The 18,648-nt window shown below is 43.7% G+C and overlaps 1 protein-coding gene across 1 annotated transcript; it reads left to right on the top strand.

Moving 5' to 3' along the window:
• Positions 1-1,325: 1,325 nt before the first annotated feature.
• Positions 1,326-17,680, top strand: COMP (cartilage oligomeric matrix protein). The gene is made up of 19 exons (XM_068661745.1): positions 1,326-1,801; positions 3,916-4,001; positions 6,211-6,262; positions 8,481-8,653; positions 9,844-9,981; positions 10,799-10,876; positions 11,030-11,188; positions 11,737-11,841; positions 12,032-12,139; positions 12,358-12,517; positions 13,759-13,877; positions 14,306-14,358; positions 14,792-14,985; positions 15,381-15,559; positions 15,766-15,814; positions 16,064-16,260; positions 16,400-16,572; positions 16,779-16,918; positions 17,097-17,680. The coding sequence occupies exons 1-19, from the start codon at positions 1,726-1,728 to the stop codon at positions 17,153-17,155; spliced, it is 2,298 nt and encodes a 765-aa protein (XP_068517846.1). The 5' UTR covers positions 1,326-1,725; the 3' UTR covers positions 17,156-17,680.
• Positions 17,681-18,648: the final 968 nt, after the last annotated feature.

The following is an 18,648-nucleotide window of genomic DNA, read 5'->3' as shown; positions in this document are numbered from 1 at the left end:
TCATTCTTAATTCTATGTGAATTATCTCTCTTTCTTTCTCAACTTTATGACTTCTCACTTGGAAAAAAAAACTGGATAGCTGGCAAGAGCCGTCCTTTATTAATGACCTATGACGCTTCTGTTGAAGTACTGTAAGTACTGTGCTTACAGCTCTCCACTGCAACAGTATGTTCTACTGGGCTCCCTTGCAGGCCATCTAGATAAAACAATGTGTTTTATCTTCACCAGTCAGTTGTCATGGTCTTGATTTGTCCAGAAGCACCTAAAAATGCTAAAAACTGAGAAATTCAATTGCTCTGAGTTCCAGCTAAACCACTTTTACTTGCCACAAGTAACAAACCCACAAAGCTGATTCCTCTGGTGGGTTCACAAGAAGTCACATACTGTGTGTAACATGAGGTGACGTGCCAGAAAAGCAAAATCATACAAATGCCACCCAGGTAACACAAGCAAATTAACTCTATATTAATTATAGAGTTTGCTTGGTGCAAGAAAATGTAAAATCTGTCTGCTGCAGCAGTCCTGTAATCTAAAACAATATTTGCTTACTGTAGTGGGCATGCATGCTCACCAGCGTCTACAAGACTGCACAGTTACCTTCAAGAAGTGTGCATAGCCACAGGGATGGGAAGTTTTTCCCAGATTATGGGAGGTCTGAGGCCAAAACGAGGAAAAAAAACTTTGTGTAAATATCCAAAGATCCTGCTTCTACAAGACTTTAAAGACTGAGCTACTGTTTTCTGGGGCTTTTCTTGTCTGTGGTGTCCCCAGGGATGTTGCATGATAAACATACTGACAGATTTCACAATCAAACAGTGAGAATTTGTGATGAGGAATTTCACTGGTCTTCAGACTAACCTTTTTTATAGGTCACAGTTTAACTTGCAATTTCCTTGATGTAGTAGCTTTAAGATTTTCTTTGGGCAAATTTTCTTTGGCTGCTCTAGACAGATTTCTCAATCCACTCTGTGTCTTCTGATGGAAAGTGCTGGATTGAGACTGAGTGATGGAAAGTGCTGGATTGAGACTCGTTCCTTCACATTCAAGAAACAGCAAAGTCTCCCTTCCTTTCATGCTGCCATCTCTGCACTACATCCTTCCTTTAGATGAGCCTGGGTGGGGGGTAATAAGAATCAGCCTCTAAGGGCTAGCACATTTGCCTGATACCTTTCTGAAAACAGTGTGATGGTTTCTCTTTGGAGCTGAAAGATGATTCAGTAAATCTGCCCCAAGTGTGAGTGGTAAAACTGCCTTTTGGGGGTTTAAAGAGCCTTTTCTGAAACTCTAGTGAAGTCCAGATGTCTCATAGCTTTTCTGATCTTGTGAGTAGTTTTAGAAGGAAAATCTGTGAGGGATAGGACTATGAATCATCCGTCTATCCTGTGTCCATGAAGAAGAAATAAAAACCCTGATCCAAAAAAAAAAAAAAATCCATTTAATTCTGGAATTTTCTGACCTATTTTGGTGCAAGCTGGTCTAAAAAAAAATTAAGCTACTCTCCTGATGAGTTTCTCATATTGTTTACTTTTGTAACGTTCTCTGTGGACTAGCAGCCAGAAATGACGTCCACCCGTCGTCCAGCATCAGAGAATAAGAACTTCAGAGGAAGGAATGCAACTTCATAAATAGCAAACCACAGATACTAATGGGGAGCAGAGGCAAACCTGCAGGTTAAAATTTGTTGCAAGAGAAGCCTGTACATCCACACTGCTTGGAGATTTGAAGATGATTTCAGCTCTAGCCTTTGTTTTTCTCCTCTGCCTCTCCTGTCCTTTTTCATCATGTCAGCAGAGAAGAGCAGGTAAGTAATTCTAATTTTCTCTGTTTTCTGGACTCCTGTGCTTTCTAGCCTCCTATGAATATTCTGTTTTGCAGCAGAGAATGAGGAAGGAGGTAACATTTCAGCTGCATCTGCTGAAGCCTGAAAGCAGTGTTTAGGGGTTCTGTATTTTTGTATGAAACTTGAAGCCAAACTGTCTAAATATTCAGTCTTAGATTTTTTCCCCATTTCCCTCCTGAGTAGTGAAAAACATTTATTCTAGGGCAAATGGAAATTTTGTTGTGTTTCTGCAAGAGACAACTTATTTTAGTCTGCATTTTGCATGTCATTAAATTAAAATAGCTCATACGGCATGTCCAAAAGCAAAAGTCTTGAATATTCTCTCTGCTTGTGCACACAGAGCTTAGGAAAGCCCCGACTTCTAGGAACTTAGCTGCGTTCATTAAAGAAGTTCCACTTTTCTGAACAGCCTGTTAGGAGAATGCTCAGCTCTAAGAGGATCTGAGATGCAGCAGGCTCAGACCTGAAGCGTGGTGTACCAGATTCAAGTGTGTGCTTGCAGAGAGAATGTACCCTTGGAGAAGGATGCGTAGTAATGGAAATGTCTGCAAGTGCATAGACTTACTTTGGAAATCACTCCTGAGTAGTTCACTCACTATTGTAAATTTGAATCTTTAAAAAAAAAAAAAAAAGAGAAAAGAAAAAAAATCATTTATTTTGAAATATATCTTGCTACTAAGAATGGAAAATTCTTCCCAGGAATAACAAAAGCTGCCTGAAGCCTTCATGCAGAGTTTATTCAAAACCTCCGTTTGAAGTTCAAAATTATATGCGAGCTTCTTGTTTTCAATAAAATCAGAAATGTCACTTTCATTCACTCCCTCTGTCTTAGAATGACACATTTGCGGTACTTTTGATATAATTCCCAGACCAAAATGTATTGGAGAGGTTACAAATATTCATCAAGTCCTCTCCGTTCCGTGCAGGGAAGACCCACGAGGCTTTCAGGCTCATTTGTCACATAAAAATGCCTAAGTTGTTGTACTGAGGCAGCGTGGGCTGATGTCCTGCTCTGTCACTGGCAAATTCTTCATTCTCAGAGGAAGCAGACCCCCAGCTCCAGCTTATTTTCCCCTGCACATTTGCCTTCCATTTGTCAAACATGCTGCTATTCTTGTCTTCATAAAAGTTTGCTCGTAGGCAAGGTGTGACTTCTGTTAAAGGACTGATTAAACTAGAAAAAAACTTGAGAAATGAGGTTGTGCTTTCTCGTGGCAGACAGGAGAATGCCAGAGTTGAACTTTCTGCCCAATTGTTTTTAAATGGTTCAAATTTTCTTAACACATATTTCTGGAAACTGAGCTGCTTCCATTCGTTCTTCCTGAGCGAAGATGATGAGTATAGACTAGATTTTTAGCATGCCTCAGTCGACTAGGCAAGGCTAGAATCTAGCAGAAATTCATGTTAATCTGCCCTAGGTGACCCTGTAACATAATTTATAGTCTTTGTTCGGCTTAGTTTAAACAGGATTTTGCAGCGTTTGCAGCATTGCATGGATGAGCAGATGGACCTTTTGTGTCCCAAACCCACTGCAATGCAATTTGACAGTGCCACGGTCTGGACAGAGCCCATCTTTATGCTGCAAGAAAAAAGTCTGGACCTTGAGAACGGGTGATGCAGTGGCTGATGTGCTGGTTTTCCACGTTCAGTGCTTGGCAGCACATCTAGGATAGACTCAGCAAAGAGCCTCGCTTTAGCTGTGCCCTTCATAGTAACTTCCACAGCACTGAATTACTAATTTGCTGCTCTTGGCAGCAAAGGCTTCCTATGTGTGAACTGCACAGACCATGCCAGATTAACGGCTACCACAACTGCCAGACTGCCAGGCCAATTTGTTTGCTGAGGGGTAACTGTTACCTGTCTGAGTGACAGCCCTGGCTGATGATCCCTGTCTGCCCTACCCAGAGCAAGACTTGGTTATTTCCAAGCCAACTTCTAGTTGGGATGTGGGAGAGACTGGTGTGGTGGATTCTGTATCTTTAATGTTAAATTGAAGCTAATTTTATCAGTTGGTTTGTACTGCTAATGGCTCCTCTGTGTTTTTTTTCCATCCATTGTGCTTTTGGTAGGGGTAGGAGTAGAAGTTGGTCCTGAAATGCTGGATGAGATGAGAGAAACTAACCGTGTGCTGATGGAAGTTCGAGACTTGTTGAAACAGCAGGTAAGTGAGAAAGGCACCTAACTCCTTTTATCCTGCTCGGGATCAATCACTGAATCTTCTGCCTGAAGTGCTGAGTTCTGGGACTGGGGGTTCTCTTCTTGCATTTGGTCAAATAAGCAGTAGAGTAACTGCTGTGACACCCAGGATCAAGAGGTGATCTCACCATTAGATCTGTAATTCTGAGATCAAGCAGCAGATTTTGCTGCTTGGAACCTTTTCAGCTGAAAAACAGCATACATGAAGAACAAACTCTTAGAAAAAACACACACTGACAGTGGATGTATGTTTAACTGGAAAAACAAGTCACTTTTTCCTTGGTTTTGCGGGCACATGAAATCAGTAGCGTCCAAACTTGGAAGATGGAAGAGGCCTTTCAGCCATCTATTGGGGTCCTGGAAGGGGAAGTCAGATGGAGTCTAAACAAGCTCTGTATTCATTCTTTCCTCTTGTTGTTTTAATCCTAAGCCTTTCTGGCTCTGGTAGTTTCTTAGGAACTTTGGAACTTCTTGGGTGCTTAGATCCTTTCCCGTTTTAACGAGGAGATGGTGGTTTGTCTGGTCAACTCTCTTTTAAGTACAGAAAAAGGTTCCATTCTCCCTTTATCCATTCTGGGAGCTGAGGGCAGCAGCCTCTGCCTGCCAGCTAATTGGAATGGCAGACGGGTCTCTGTGCCAGTGCATACTGGGCGGCCTCTAATCTGCAAAAACATCTGTTGCATGGAGTTACTCTCAAATTTCAGGCTTCTGCATAAATACCCAGTGTTTACTAGGAATCAGGTCAGACATGGTTCCTGGCAGCCTGGAGCAATGATTTCCAGTGTTCCCTTCCAGCTTAGCACTGATTCTCCATATAGTTTTTCTGTTTGTTCTTTCTCTCGCTCTTGCCACCTACTTTCTTTTTAATCCATGGCCTTTTTCTTAACAGCGCTTTCAAGAAAACCCCTCCCCAGAAGACAAACTTGCATATTCACTGGAGAGCCAAGGTGGCAGCTCATAATGCCTTAATCTTTGCAAAGATTTCCTAAACTTACTTTTCCCTGATTCATCATCTTGGGATGTTGGCAATAAGGATAGCAGAAGGAGTATTAATAAAAGGCCAGGTCTTCTCTCGTGAGCCAAAGACTGAAGAATTCTTGGCACAAAGGAACCTCAGATATTCGTTAGCAGCACTCCAACTTCCCCCCTCTGCTCTCTTGTCACCCACTCCTAATGGGACATGTTCTGGGGATTTGGATTAGGTGCATCTCAGCATTAACTGTTCAAAATACACAACCCAAAGCCATGTTGGAGGGAAGAGAGAATCCAACATAGAATAAAAACTTGCTCTTATACCTGGGAGCTGGCAGAGAGACATGAGCAGATTCTTCTGTCCAAGTACAAAGTGAAATGTTTTAATAGTGGAAACATGAAGTCCACTGGGCGTGTAAAGGTGCTCACAGAATTGTGCCTGAGCATCAGCTGTAGATTGCAAGTAATGCTTTTTCAGGAGAAGCCTCCTAGGTTATCTAAGATGCCACAGAGTCGTGAAAGTTTTAGCTTGAGACTGACGCTTATTTTTTGCCTGTCCCATATTATTTTCTTAATAAAAGCAACAGCATCTTTTCATTGCCAGTGCAGCAGATTATCTCTTTATTGAAGGAAGCTTGAAGAGGAACCCAGAGGAGATCAGAGGAAGTCTGAAGTAAGGAGCCTTTGTGAATAGATTCAAAATGCCTTCATGGCAAGAACATTAGGGCCAATAATTTGCTTGGGCAAGGTCAGAGATTATTTATGTCTCTGCAAAAATAGCAAACACGGGAACCTCCTCCTGACTTTACATATGCAACACCCAGTCTACAGGTAATGCAGACCTCTCTAGGACAGTTAATACAGCATCTTTTAGAGCAGAAGACCCAAATAAAGTATATTCATTTTCCTCCATGGCACTTGTTTCTGTGTTTGCAAATTGAGTGTTTCCTGCCTCTGCAATAGAATAGTATTATCTAGTTAGCCTGTAGGAACACTCCAGTAGGGAATGACGTACTTATAGCAGGGAAAACAAGCCACCTGAGCTTCCTGAAAGTCTGCAAAATAGACTTTGGGGTAAGAGTTAATTTGCTTGTAAGTAGCTGTGTGCTCTCGGACATCCTGCTTTCTGGCAAAGGCACTACTAGTTTGCATGGGAGCAAAACTCAGCCTTTGGCTAAGTGATGATTCTTGTTTTCTTCCAGGTTAAAGAGATAACATACCTGAAGAATGCAGTCATGGAGTGTGATGCCTGTGGTGAGTTACTGAGCCGAGCCCTATACTCACCTGTGTCCTCCAAGTGTTTCATATCTTTGTGTCCAAACAAGTAGTAAAATGCCACCTATGACCATCTGCCCAAAGGAATTAGCTTGTTTCACAGTTACTCTGGGTTTCACAGAGGAATACTTGATGTTAGTGATGCCTTTTTTTTCCCCAAGTCATACTGCACACGTGGACCAGTGTTCTGTGTTGTTCTCGTGGCTCAGTGGCAGTTGAAGCTCTTTACCCCTTTGCTGAGCATGGGGTGCAAAATTAGCATTAAAAAGCTCATCTATATTTCCAGCAAATCCTCAGTGTTTGCTCGCTTTCACAACTTCTAAAATAAGCTTTATTAGTGGTTCTGTGACATGCCACGCTGTACTTCTCAGCGTAGCTGCATTCTAGCGCAGAAAGCTGCCCAGCCACGTCTCTTAATAACCCAGCCCATGGCCTGTGTTAGAATTGCCTGGGAACGAACACCGGGTATCCTGTGGGATATAGCTGGCAACTCATGAGCCGAGTGGAAGAGAACATCACCCCCAAGAGGCACTGATCTGCTGTTCCTTCAATCCTAATGTTGTCACCTTCCAAGCAAAGAGGGTGTTTACAGAAACAGGGTCGTAAATTCTCCCATGTAGATTTTGCCCTCTGCTCCCCAGTAAATGGTTTTTCTGGACTGGAACCTACTTCAGTATATCTGGCTTTCAGAAAGCGTGGTTCTTGGAGATGCTGTATTATTTGCCAGTACACTCAAAGGGCGGAGCAAAAAGCATTTCTGCACTTGGAGAGATTGTACTGCTGGAAAAGAGATTAGCCAAAGCTTCTGGGACCTGTAGTACAGAAAAGCATTCATCCACACCAATTGTTTTAATAACTTGCTCATAAAACTGTCTTGAACTTTCTGTCTGTTACTTGATCTCTGCCTTCCCCACTTGGTTTTCAGCTCCATGTGCGTTCTTCTCCTGTGCTCTTTGCTGTAGAACCTGAGCCTCTTTTAGTCATACATTGAACAACGTGACTCGCAGCAGTCGTTTGGGCTTCTCCTCTTATTTCCCTGAAAGAGAAGCATGAAGAGAGGAGGCCTTGTTTTTAGTGAAGATTTTGCTGCTACTGGTGGTGGCACAGTGTTGTTGTTTGGTGGTTTTTGGTTTTGCTTTTTTTAATTGGGCTTTTCAACTGGGGAAAGCAGGACCAAAAAGTGTCCTTGTCACTTAGAGCAGTGGGTGTGGGAGATTTGTGACAACTCTAGCTTCTGGAAAGTTTATTCACAGTCCTGAGTTAACCTTCAGTGAACTTCTGTTTCCCGTGTAGATGAATTCTTCGTGTTGCCTTGAGCTGTAGGAGTTTAGTTCCTGCCCATAATTTTGATTCAGGGGCCTTAGATTCTGAAGTCAGGTCTTGAGGATAAAGACAAAAACCTGGCGTTGGGCCTAAAATTTCAAGGAAAGCTTGTGCACAGTGGTGTGGGGACTAGTTTGTTTTGTTCATGGTGCTTCTGAATAGGACTGCAGCAGCATTTTATATAGGTTGGAATTTCCCGCACATCACATGCTTAGATATACCATATTGCTATATGCCAGCCTAGACATGATGCATGTCTGAATAACAGCTTGATTTCTCATCTGCCAGGCTGAAGGAAGGTTTCCTAGCCCCATGGAGATAAAGATAATGCCATGGCATGAGAGCCTTATGTGAGTCTATTCCTGCTATGCACCAAGCTGACCTATTTAAGATGCCTGCCTCTACTGGGGAGATTTTGGCTGATAGCCCTCCACAGAGCTTCCCAGACTTAAGCCTGTGCTGTGTGCGTTGTGCTGGGTGTCTGAGTCTGTATTCCAGTGGGATGGAGATGCAGAGGTACCAGGGAGAAAACTTGTCTCTGTGGAGCCCCAAAACCAAGGGCATTACACAACAAGGAGGGCAGCACAACAAGAGTTTTGGACCAGGAGCTAAGACTTCTGGACTTTGTGTGTCTTTTTTTTTTTTTTTTTTTTTTTTTGTCTGCTCTGAGTCAGAAATCTGTCCATCTGCTGCTTCTGGCTTTGTTTTTCTCCATTTACAAAGCAGAGCTGTAACTGCCTAACCCTCAGAAAAGCTGCAAGGAAATGCCCTGCGTGTGAGGCACGCTGAAGTCTTCTAACTGAGACAATGGAACCAGCTTATGATAGGCTCTGGCAGTGACAACTCGGTCTTTAATGTTCCTTTTGTCCTCTAGGCATACACACTGAGGTGTCAGGCCCTGGCATCACCGTGACACAGTTTAACAGATGCAACCCAAACCCCTGCTTCCCTGGAGTGGCCTGCACTGAGACTGGCACTGGCTTCCGCTGCGGCCCCTGTCCCCCAGGTTATTCAGGCAATGGGTCCCAGTGCACAGACATCAACGAGGTAAAAAATAAAACAAATAGGATGGGCTGGGAGCTACAAAAAGGTCTCGCTTTTCTTGGAGTGTTGTGGGTTCCTGTTGTGGTTGTGAAGAGAAGTCTTGCAATTCCCCCAGGAGCTGAAGTTCAACAGAAACATCATTTCACTGGAACGAAGTCTGTTTCTCACCCTGCCTCAAGCAGTGTTCTGCGTTGGTTTTATATCCAGTCTAGCAAGGCATTTGTTTCTAAAAGATACAGGGACTCAAACAAAATAAATCTTTTGGTTTGTACAACACAGGAAAGTGAGTTTGGATATCCCATTTGGTCTTAAAATCTTTTGAGCTAATCGCTGACGAGTTGTTAGAGATAAGATTTATTATGTGTGGAACTGAATGAAATGCTACCCAAATAGTCCTTTATGCAGTAAATCTTACCACACTACATGAATTGCTTAACTTCTGCCTGTAAATCAAACCTTGATAGGAAGATATTGTTTGATTTTCTTTTTTTTTTTTCCAAAAAATGTGACACTCGATTACACTTATTCTGTCTGTATGCAAAACTTTACTCAACCATCAAGCAACTGCGTCTTGCAACGCCGTATCATCTTATAGCAATTTGCTTTAAAAAACAGCTGAAGTTAAAAAGGTCCATGGGACATTTTGAGGTTGATGATAAGCTGTTAGTCACAAAAATGTAGGAACTGCTGCATTAATGTCATGCATCTGCTAGCACAGCGCATAAGAATTCAGTAAAAATAATAGTGTTGGAGAAAATAAAGCAAGCATTAATATCAGTTTGGGAAAGACAGTTGCTTCCCAGAGTAGTAAACAAACAACTGTTGTTGTCTTTCAAAATCAATGTAAAAAATTACCCAGCTCTCTGGATTCAGAGATTGCCAGGAAGGAAAGTGTGAAGTGAAGCCAGCTCTCTGCCTGGGCAATTGATGTCACCTAAGAAGAATTAGTCTCGAAAGTTGATTTGTTTTACTTGTCTGCACATACTGGAATTTGGGAGAACTCAGATTGGGAAGCTGCATTTTCCACTTGCAAGGAAAGCCAGCTACTTCCATGCATTTTTCTCTTATTCTTTAGAAAACAAAAGCACAATAGTTGGATCTCACCCAGCAAGGCTTGCTTTTAGAGCTGCCTTCACAGCTGGCCTTAAACGAGCCTGTGTCACAGCTTTCCACAACTTCTTTCTTGTTTCCAGTGCAATGCAAACCCCTGCTTCCCGAAGGTCCAGTGCATTAACACTTCTCCTGGCTTCCGCTGTGATCCCTGCCCTCCTGGCTTCACGGGGCAGATGGTCGAAGGCGTTGGACTAGCTTATGCCAGGGCCAACAAACAGGTAAGGCACAGATTCTTTTGTCTCCTTCAGAAAGCATCACCTCTTTCCCCTCTGTAGCTGTAATTAATTCAAGGGTCTTGATGCTGGCAAAGAAATGGGAGGGAAATACGAGATGATTGCATTATATTGATGGCAGGACTGATGCAGTGAGAGGATACGCTTGCCAAGGATGTCCTAGCACACCAGCAGCAAAGCAACTTCCACTCCAAGATCCTACCTCTGCTGAATTTAAGCTGGTCAGAATGTCACGTCTAGGACACCTTCATGGCTGTGAAGCTAGCCGGGGGAATCCCTCGTGCTAGGACACAGAAGAGTTGATACAGCTACTTGGTACTCAGCCCCTCCACACATAAACAGATATAGACACAGATATAAAATATTAAAAAAATATTTTTTTTTAAAGAAAGGAAACACCTAGACTTACAATAGTATAAGAATATATTGACAAAAGCAAGCATGGTTGTGTTACTGAGAGAGCTGCTAGCTGGTCATAGGAGGCAGTCTTTGACCTTCTTGCTCCATTCACTCTCTTCTGTCCTTTTACAGTAAGCAGATACGCTGACAGCTCAGCTCAGAGCTAAGCTATTTCACCAGGCTAAAATCTCTGGTGACTTCTAGAGGGTGAACAGCTTGCCCGGGGGTCAGGAATGTTGCTGGGATCTGGCTCAGGCTTGTCTCAAGGAAAACTTTAAGCTCTCAGCCCTAGTGCAGCATGCTGGGGGCTTTGCTTCTGCATCTAGGGATGCCCTAATTCTGTAATCTGACAAGGTATCTGCTTAAGAGTGAATTTAATGTCTGTTTTGTTCTTCTTGGGCAGGTTTGCACTGACATCAATGAATGCGAGACAGGAGCTGCCAAAAATTGTGTCCCAAACTCTATCTGTATCAACACACGGGTAAATATTCCTGGAAAGCCTCATGTAGTTCCCTCTTCCCTGGGCTCTGGGCCCTCTGTTTTCTGTGGCAATCCAGCTGCTGAGGACAGGTCATAGGAAAGCTTTGCCCTGACTCCTGTTACAGTTAATTCCCTGCTGTGTTTTTTTTCGCAGGGATCCTACAAGTGCGGGGCTTGTAAACCTGGTTTTGTTGGGGATCAAATCACAGGCTGCAAAAGCCAGACAGCGAGACGTTGCCCTAACGGCGAAATTAGCCCCTGCCACGAGAAAGCTCAGTGCATCGTGGAGCGCGATGGGTCCATCTCCTGCGCGGTAAGGCCCGATCCCTGCCGGTGGGATCTGCTCGCTCCCCTTTCTCCTGCGCTGTGCTTGCTCTCCTGGGTCTGCCACTGCCCTCTCCTGGAGAGCGTGCCTTCCTGGCACGGACCTGCTCCCCATTAACACCTGAGCTGTGGTAGTGCATCGTTCAGAGATCTCAGCAGTGAACTGCTCCTGGCACCTCAGATCCTCTGTTGGGTTGTTGCTTTTTTTTTGTCTGAAGCACTTCACATTTTTCAGTCACAGAGCATTACATGCAGCTGGGAAGGGAGACACCATTCAAGCAACCTGGGGGAGCCAAGAAGTTTTGCTGCTGCATCTTTATAATTTCAGGAACAAGCAGAGCTCTTGTATCTGAACTATTTAAAAGTACTATTTACAGCTTAAGTGTCTCTTCCAGGCAATATTTCACCTGTAGAGCATTGTGTAACTGGGTTTGCAATGTTTTTTGCTGATTCTTATGTGAGACCTTCAGTTTTGGAGGCATACCCCTGCCAAGAGACTCACCACCAGCCTCATTTTGTTTATCTGCTGTCTTCCAGTGCCTTGTGGGCTGGGCAGGGAATGGCTACGTCTGTGGGAAGGATACAGACATTGATGGAGTCCCTGATGAGAAGCTACGCTGCTCTGACAAGAAGTGCCGCAAGGTAAGATGCAGCCCTTGCATGTTTAGGTGGAAACAGCATATCAGAGGAATGCTTAACCAGAAGTGGGCAGTTCTGAGCTGGGGGCAGGCTCCCCTTCGAGGCCCTGTGCAGCATTCAGAGCTCAGGAAGGCTCTGTGACATTCACAGCTTGCCAGCACACCCTGCCACTTTCTTGTTACTTTCCTTTCAGGATAACTGCATGACTGTCCCCAACTCTGGCCAGGAGGATGCAGACCGGGATGGAATTGGAGATGCTTGTGATGATGATGCCGATGGAGACGGGATATTAAATGCTGAGGTTTGAATTCTAAAGTTTACCCTGACATACCTAAATGTACCGAGCGGGCCTGCAAAGCAAACTGCCTGCATCTTTAATGTGAATTCAGAGCACCTGCAGGTCATAGCATGCAATGCTTCCTTTTAAATCTGGATGGTGTGAAGACACCGTTTGCGCAGACTGCCCCCTAACTAAGGTAGCATGCTCCTGTCCCCTCAGCAAGTCTCTCTCTCCTGCAGGACAACTGCGTCTACACGCGCAACACCGACCAGCGTAACACAGACAAGGACAACTTCGGTGATGCCTGTGACAACTGTCGCCAGGTGAAGAACGATGACCAACGGGACATTGATGGTGATGGGAAAGGAGACGAGTGTGACGATGACATGGATGGAGATGGTAAGAACAGCTGGAGAATGTCCTCAAAGGAGTGCAGCTGTGCCAATCTAAGAACAAGGCAGGTGGTCAGCATGCAGCTATAGATCCTTATAGCAGGTACCAGCCTTTGGAGGCTTAAACTATACAAGAGCAGCTTATTTCTGAGGGACGAAGGACAGCTCAGTTCTTAAAATGCCCAGTGAGCAGTCAAGCCAGTATCTTTCACAGTTCAGTCCTCGCTGGGTTAAAGATCTATCTTCAGGCTGATGCTAACAGTTTTTATTAGCATTTTTATTGCGCACAGTCGCAAGTCAAACCTGTTTCAGGCTTCAGAAAGATGATGTACTATGCAAACTGATCTCATCCCAGACAAGGACAGTACTTTGTGCTGCAGTTTCAACTTGTGAAGAAATACACGGATATCCAATTTGTTAGAAGCTACTCGCTCAAGGCAGTATGTGTCAGGGCTGTATTCTGAGAGAAAAAAAAAAAAACACTGGCTGGCTTTAGAAACGGGCTGTGTGCTAGTGACGCTGTATTTGCACAAAGCCTGCTTTCAAAAGCCAGAAATCACAACTGCTGCTGGCCCGAGACGTACATATTTATTTACAGATTATTTCCAATGCATCTAGTGCTGTTTGGGTCCTGCTACTTCCTGCCAAGCAGCTCCCCGCTAGCATGATTTGCTGGTGTAAATGCAGGGAAGCGGGAAGTGAAGTCATGCAGGTTGCCAATTAGATTGTTCCTTTCCTGTCTCAGGCGTTGAAAAGGCACTGTCTGAATCTTCCATGTCACCTAGCCAAGATTAACCTTGACTTATTTTATAATTTTGTAGACGTCTACTTTGGAGGAAAAAGAATCTGTCATAGCTTAGGGAACCGCAGACAGCTTCATCTTCATCCTCTTGGCCACTCACTCCTGCACAGCTTTGGTGCCAGATTGGAGCCACATTCCTGGTCTTCAGCTTTCTCTAAGGAATGCAGTTAGGGACATTTCCTCTCAGGTTCACGCAGGACAGCGTGCTTAGCCATCCATCCTGATGCAGTCTGAAATGTGTTTTAAGATCAGCTGCTGCTGCTGTCTTCCTTCCTCCATAGCTACTAAGCTATAGGGTGTAAAATGTACACTAAAATCGGAACTGTTGCTTTATTGCCCAAATTCATCTGTCCTACGTTTTTGCCACATCTTACATCCAAAAGAGATCTTGCTGTGTATATCTTAGTAGCCCTGTTGGCTTAATGGGTTCTCTGCTTGTTTTACAGGGATCAAGAATCCAATGGACAACTGTAAAAGAGTTCCTAACCCTGATCAAAAAGACGGCGATGGTGATGGAGTAGGAGACGTGTGTGACAGCTGCCCAACAGTCAGTAATCCAGACCAGGTAAGTAAGCACTCCCCCTTTAGCAGTCTTACAGCTTCATTTCTCTCAAGACATTGCTCACATCATCTGTCTAAGGTAGACACCCAATAACTCACCACGATTACCACTTACAAATTTTAGTTGCCATCCTGCAACACATACAGCCCCTTGAGATCAAATGTCCTAGTGCGTAGGGCAGAAAGTCAAAGAAGCAGCTTTGCTCTTGGGCCCTCTCTCTTATTACTCATCTGGGTTTAGAAATACTTTTCCTTGAATTCATCAGGGCAATTTGTAAATACTGCAGAAGGAACTCTCCCACTGTTGTCAGCTCAGTTTTCAATCAGAATGACAATGGCATAGAGGCTAACATCTCTCTCATTTCTCCTTTATTGCCTAATTCTCCCATTGATCTACAAGAAGTTTAAACAATTACTGCTTTATTTTCCTAGAAAGATACGGATCATGATCTAGTGGGAGATGTTTGTGACACCAACCAGGACAGGTGAGAGTTTGCTGCAAAATTTATACATAGGTTGCATGAATCCTGGGGATGTGGGGGTGGAAGGCATGCACTGGTAACCGTGACAAGCTATCTCGGCCTTAATCCGTGTCTTTTTATTCAGACAAGGGAGGGGGAATTTTCTTCAGACTTCAAAAAACTTTCCAGTGGAACTATTGCCCAAAGGCTAGCAGATGTAAGCTTGCTGACAGCAGGCTTGCTTTTCATTAGCTGTCACTCACAGATTTGCTCACAGACGACAGCTGGAATATTTCTGATCTATTGTTTGCGTAACTAATAGCTTGAGATTTTAAAAGGCTGAAATAAACAACTTCTGCTGCTCTTGTAAAGGACCCCAGCTCCTAGAAAGGGCATGCTTATTTAAAGATTAGCCACTGATGTTTTTTTCATCTGTATAATGCATTTTCTCCACCAGCGATGGGGATGGCCACCAAGATACACGGGATAACTGCCCCTCAGTGCCTAACAGCTCCCAGGTGGACACAGACAATGACGGGCTAGGAGATGAATGCGATGATGATGACGATAATGATGGGATTCCAGATGAGAAACCCCCAGGCCCTGACAACTGTCGGCTTGTCCCTAACCCTGGCCAAGAAGACTCAGACGGTAAGGGAAACGTATGCACATTAGCTCTGCGTGGGGGGTCCTCCGTTCCTGGTGGTTACTACATGAGTTTGGCTTTTGGAGACAGGCAGAAAGTAAGACCTCCTCGGTACTGATTTGAGACAGCCCCACATCATTTTCAGATCTCCAATAATCCTGACAACAAGATCATATCTGGGACAAGGTGTCTCTCAGCATCCCTGGAAGCAGCAGGAAGTGTCAGGGTTTCTTCACAACCAACATATAGGAAAAGTGCAGCAATGCTCTAAACACCTCTTAACCTTGCATAGTCATGGTTACCTGACTATGCCTGCTAAAAGCTAGCCAAGTAAAACTTAGGTGCAACAGCTAGGAGAAATTGAAAGCTTGCAACTTGTTTTCTTCTGTTGTGCTCTCAGGTGATGGTGTTGGAAACCTTTGTGAAGAAGACTTTGACAGAGACATGGTGATTGATAGAATTGATGTGTGCCCAGAGAACGCAGAAGTGACATTAACAGACTTCAGGGCTTTCCAGACAGTTGTACTGGACCCTGAGGGTGATGCACAGATCGATCCCAACTGGATTGTCCTCAACCAGGTAGGAGACTATACCTGGCTAGCAAACCCCTATAAATCTGGGTGCAGTTTTTACTGAAAGACATTGTGGGTCTAATGCTAGTATTCAGTAAAGCCTTAGTCCTAGAGATTCACCTCTGGTGTACCTCTCCCTGCTCATTCAACAAGGGTACAGTCAGTAATTTTGGAGAGAAACGTCCTAATAAGTCAACATTCATCTTTTCACAGGGCATGGAAATTGTCCAAACCATGAACAGCGATCCTGGTCTGGCTGTAGGTGAGGCACTTATTTTTATCCTATTGGAAAATTATCAGTCATTTACTGTGCACTTCTCAGTGCAGCTTTTAGAAGTATTTCAGACACTACTTAATGATTCCATTAGTTTCCTGGGAAAATATTGTTTGTAGCAGGCTGAGTCTTCAGCTTTAGCTTAGCAAAATCTACCTTCTCCCATCTGAATTTAGAAAGAAATGGACCTATGTTTTATCCGAGAATACAGAGTATTTGTTTTTCTAATAATTACAGGTTACACGGCATTCAATGGCGTTGACTTTGAGGGCACATTCCATGTCAACACGGCCACAGATGATGATTATGCTGGCTTCATATTTGGCTACCAGGACAGTTCCAGCTTTTATGTGGTCATGTGGAAACAGATGGAACAGACATACTGGCAGGCAAACCCCTTCCGAGCAGTAGCAGAACCTGGAATTCAACTGAAGGTAAGGACAGCATTGAAAAAGAAGTCAGAGGATTTTTACCTTTTTCTTAGCTGTGCTGCTCGGACACATACATGGGGTAACAGTTACAGTCAATCAGTTATTTATCCACACATTTTTACCGGTCTATTCTTCGCATTAGGCAGTGAAGTCCAAAACAGGCCCAGGCGAGTACCTCCGCAATTCCCTCTGGCACACTGGGGACACCACAGACCAGGTCAAACTGCTGTGGAAAGACCCTCGCAACTCTGGCTGGAAGGACAAGACATCTTACCGCTGGTTCCTGCAGCATCGGCCTCAAGTCGGATACATCAGGTAAGGGGGGTTAATTATATTAAAGGAAAATATTAAATTATCAAAGGAAATTATTTTTCCTTTGCATGGCTGAGTGGGGGTTTAACAAACTAAAAACAAACTCCAGTACAGTTCTCTGGTAAAAAGGAGAGAGAGTGTCTGACTGGAACAAATTCTCTAAGTGTTTATCAGGCTCACATGTCCTACATGTGCTTATTCTCTTCCAGAGCTCGCTTCTATGAAGGCCCTGAAGTAGTGGCAGACACTGGAGTTGTCCTTGATACAACTATGCGAGGAGGACGCCTCGGAGTCTTCTGCTTCTCCCAGGAGAACATTATTTGGTCAAACCTGCGTTATCGCTGCAACGGTAAGTTAGCTTTGAAGGTCAAATACAGGAAATTTTGCCATTTTGCTTTCAAGAAGTTAATCTGTTCTTGGACAGCCTACACATAAAACTGTAACAGGATATCATGCAGTAGTTCATTCTGTTTTTCATTTCCAGTTCTACTTCTAAACTATATTTGTTTTAATTTCCTTCTCCTCAGATACCATTCCAGAAGACTATGAAACATTCAGAGTTCAGCAAGACCAACCTCAGTTTTAAATGTCTGTCCAACAAAATTTGCTTTAACAAAAAGTGCTCAGCTGCCCCACTATTGCCTCTGGTATACTGTATAAAGAACTGTAAGTAATGTACCACTGCACTCTGCACAGCACCAAGTGTCACTGCATTATCTGCCATCTTTTCTACAGCAGCAACTTTTCTCTAAATGCTATGAAAACCTCTTGAAACAGCAGAGGCGTAGACATCGAGTGTGAATAGAAACCTATGTTGCTGTAAACACTAGTTCTCTACGCTACATGGAGAAAGATGTGCCGAGAAGCTACCTGCAGTAGCTGGAATTGAGTAAGTTTAGCATGGATGATTCCCAGGAATCTTTTCCCTACTCAAAGGCTCTCAAGTGTAAATGTTCTCCTTTTCAAGATCTACTGCAAAGCAAACACAGCACTAGTCTGAAAAGGACACAGAAAGCAGCTTATGTCCAAGTTGCTCACAAAATGTTTTTAAAAAGCACTTTAGGGAGAGTATCTTTGTTCTGGAATGTTGGATAATAAATACTCTAACAGACTTCTTGGTCACGTGCATGTTGCTCTTTCCTCTTCCAAATCTCTTCCAGTACAGATGTGTAACACAGAAACCCGCAAAAGCTGAATGCAATATGACTGCTGGAGAGCCCTCAGCTGAATTAAGAATTCCGTTAACAGTACAAATACACTGGGACACTTCTTCATTCAAGAAAGTCCTGCTAGCTAGACTGTCCTACCTGTTCTTGCAGATTAGTGGCAGTTAGTTGCAAAAGGGTAAGTGATGGCTTTACACTTGGTCTGTCTTATGACACCATGCCAGGAGTCCAACACTTAGCTGAGGAACCAGGAAAAACTGAAGCCGTTACTATTACGAGGTGCTCACTTCAGCTGGGTAAGGCAGACACAAAGAGCTTCTGTAATTGGTAACATGGAAAGTCTTAAATCCTACAATTCTGTGACCCCCAGCCTTTTCCAGCTAAACAGTTACCCGGCAGCATTCCAGTCTGCCAAAAGAGAAAATAAAAGTCAGATTTTGCAAGATCTTTCAGGTAGCATGCTAGGTGTGAACAAACTTTTCCTCTCCTCCTGGAAGGCTTATGGCAAAAGCTGCGTTTTTACCAAGCACAGGTCTCCACAGCTATCTGTATCTGAATTTCACATTCTGGAGGCAACAGTGTAAAAAGAGAACTGCAAAAAGAACACTAGTTTTGCAAACGGGCTCATTTAGACTTTGCTTTGAGAATATCCCATTCACCGTTCTCAGACTGTCATGAAAATAGCTGCTAAGTCGCCCTTTCCCCAACAGGAAGAAATGCAGATCAGTCGGTCCAAAGTACAATACCCCCTACACAAAATGTCTTTAAGTACTGAAGGGATGTTACATAGCTTCTAAGAAACTGATTCTAAAATTGAAATGGCCAGAGATGGTGTGTTACCATGCTGACAGCTGAAGCATCCACCTTTTTAAACATCCATCCACCTTTTACTTAACACTGAAACCTAACACAC

This window comes from Anas acuta, chromosome 26 (genome assembly GCF_963932015.1).
Source record: "Anas acuta chromosome 26, bAnaAcu1.1, whole genome shotgun sequence".
NCBI lineage: Eukaryota > Metazoa > Chordata > Aves > Anseriformes > Anatidae > Anas > Anas acuta.
The sequence above is the reverse complement of the archived record's forward strand: the minus strand, read 5'-3'. Positions and strand labels throughout refer to the sequence as shown.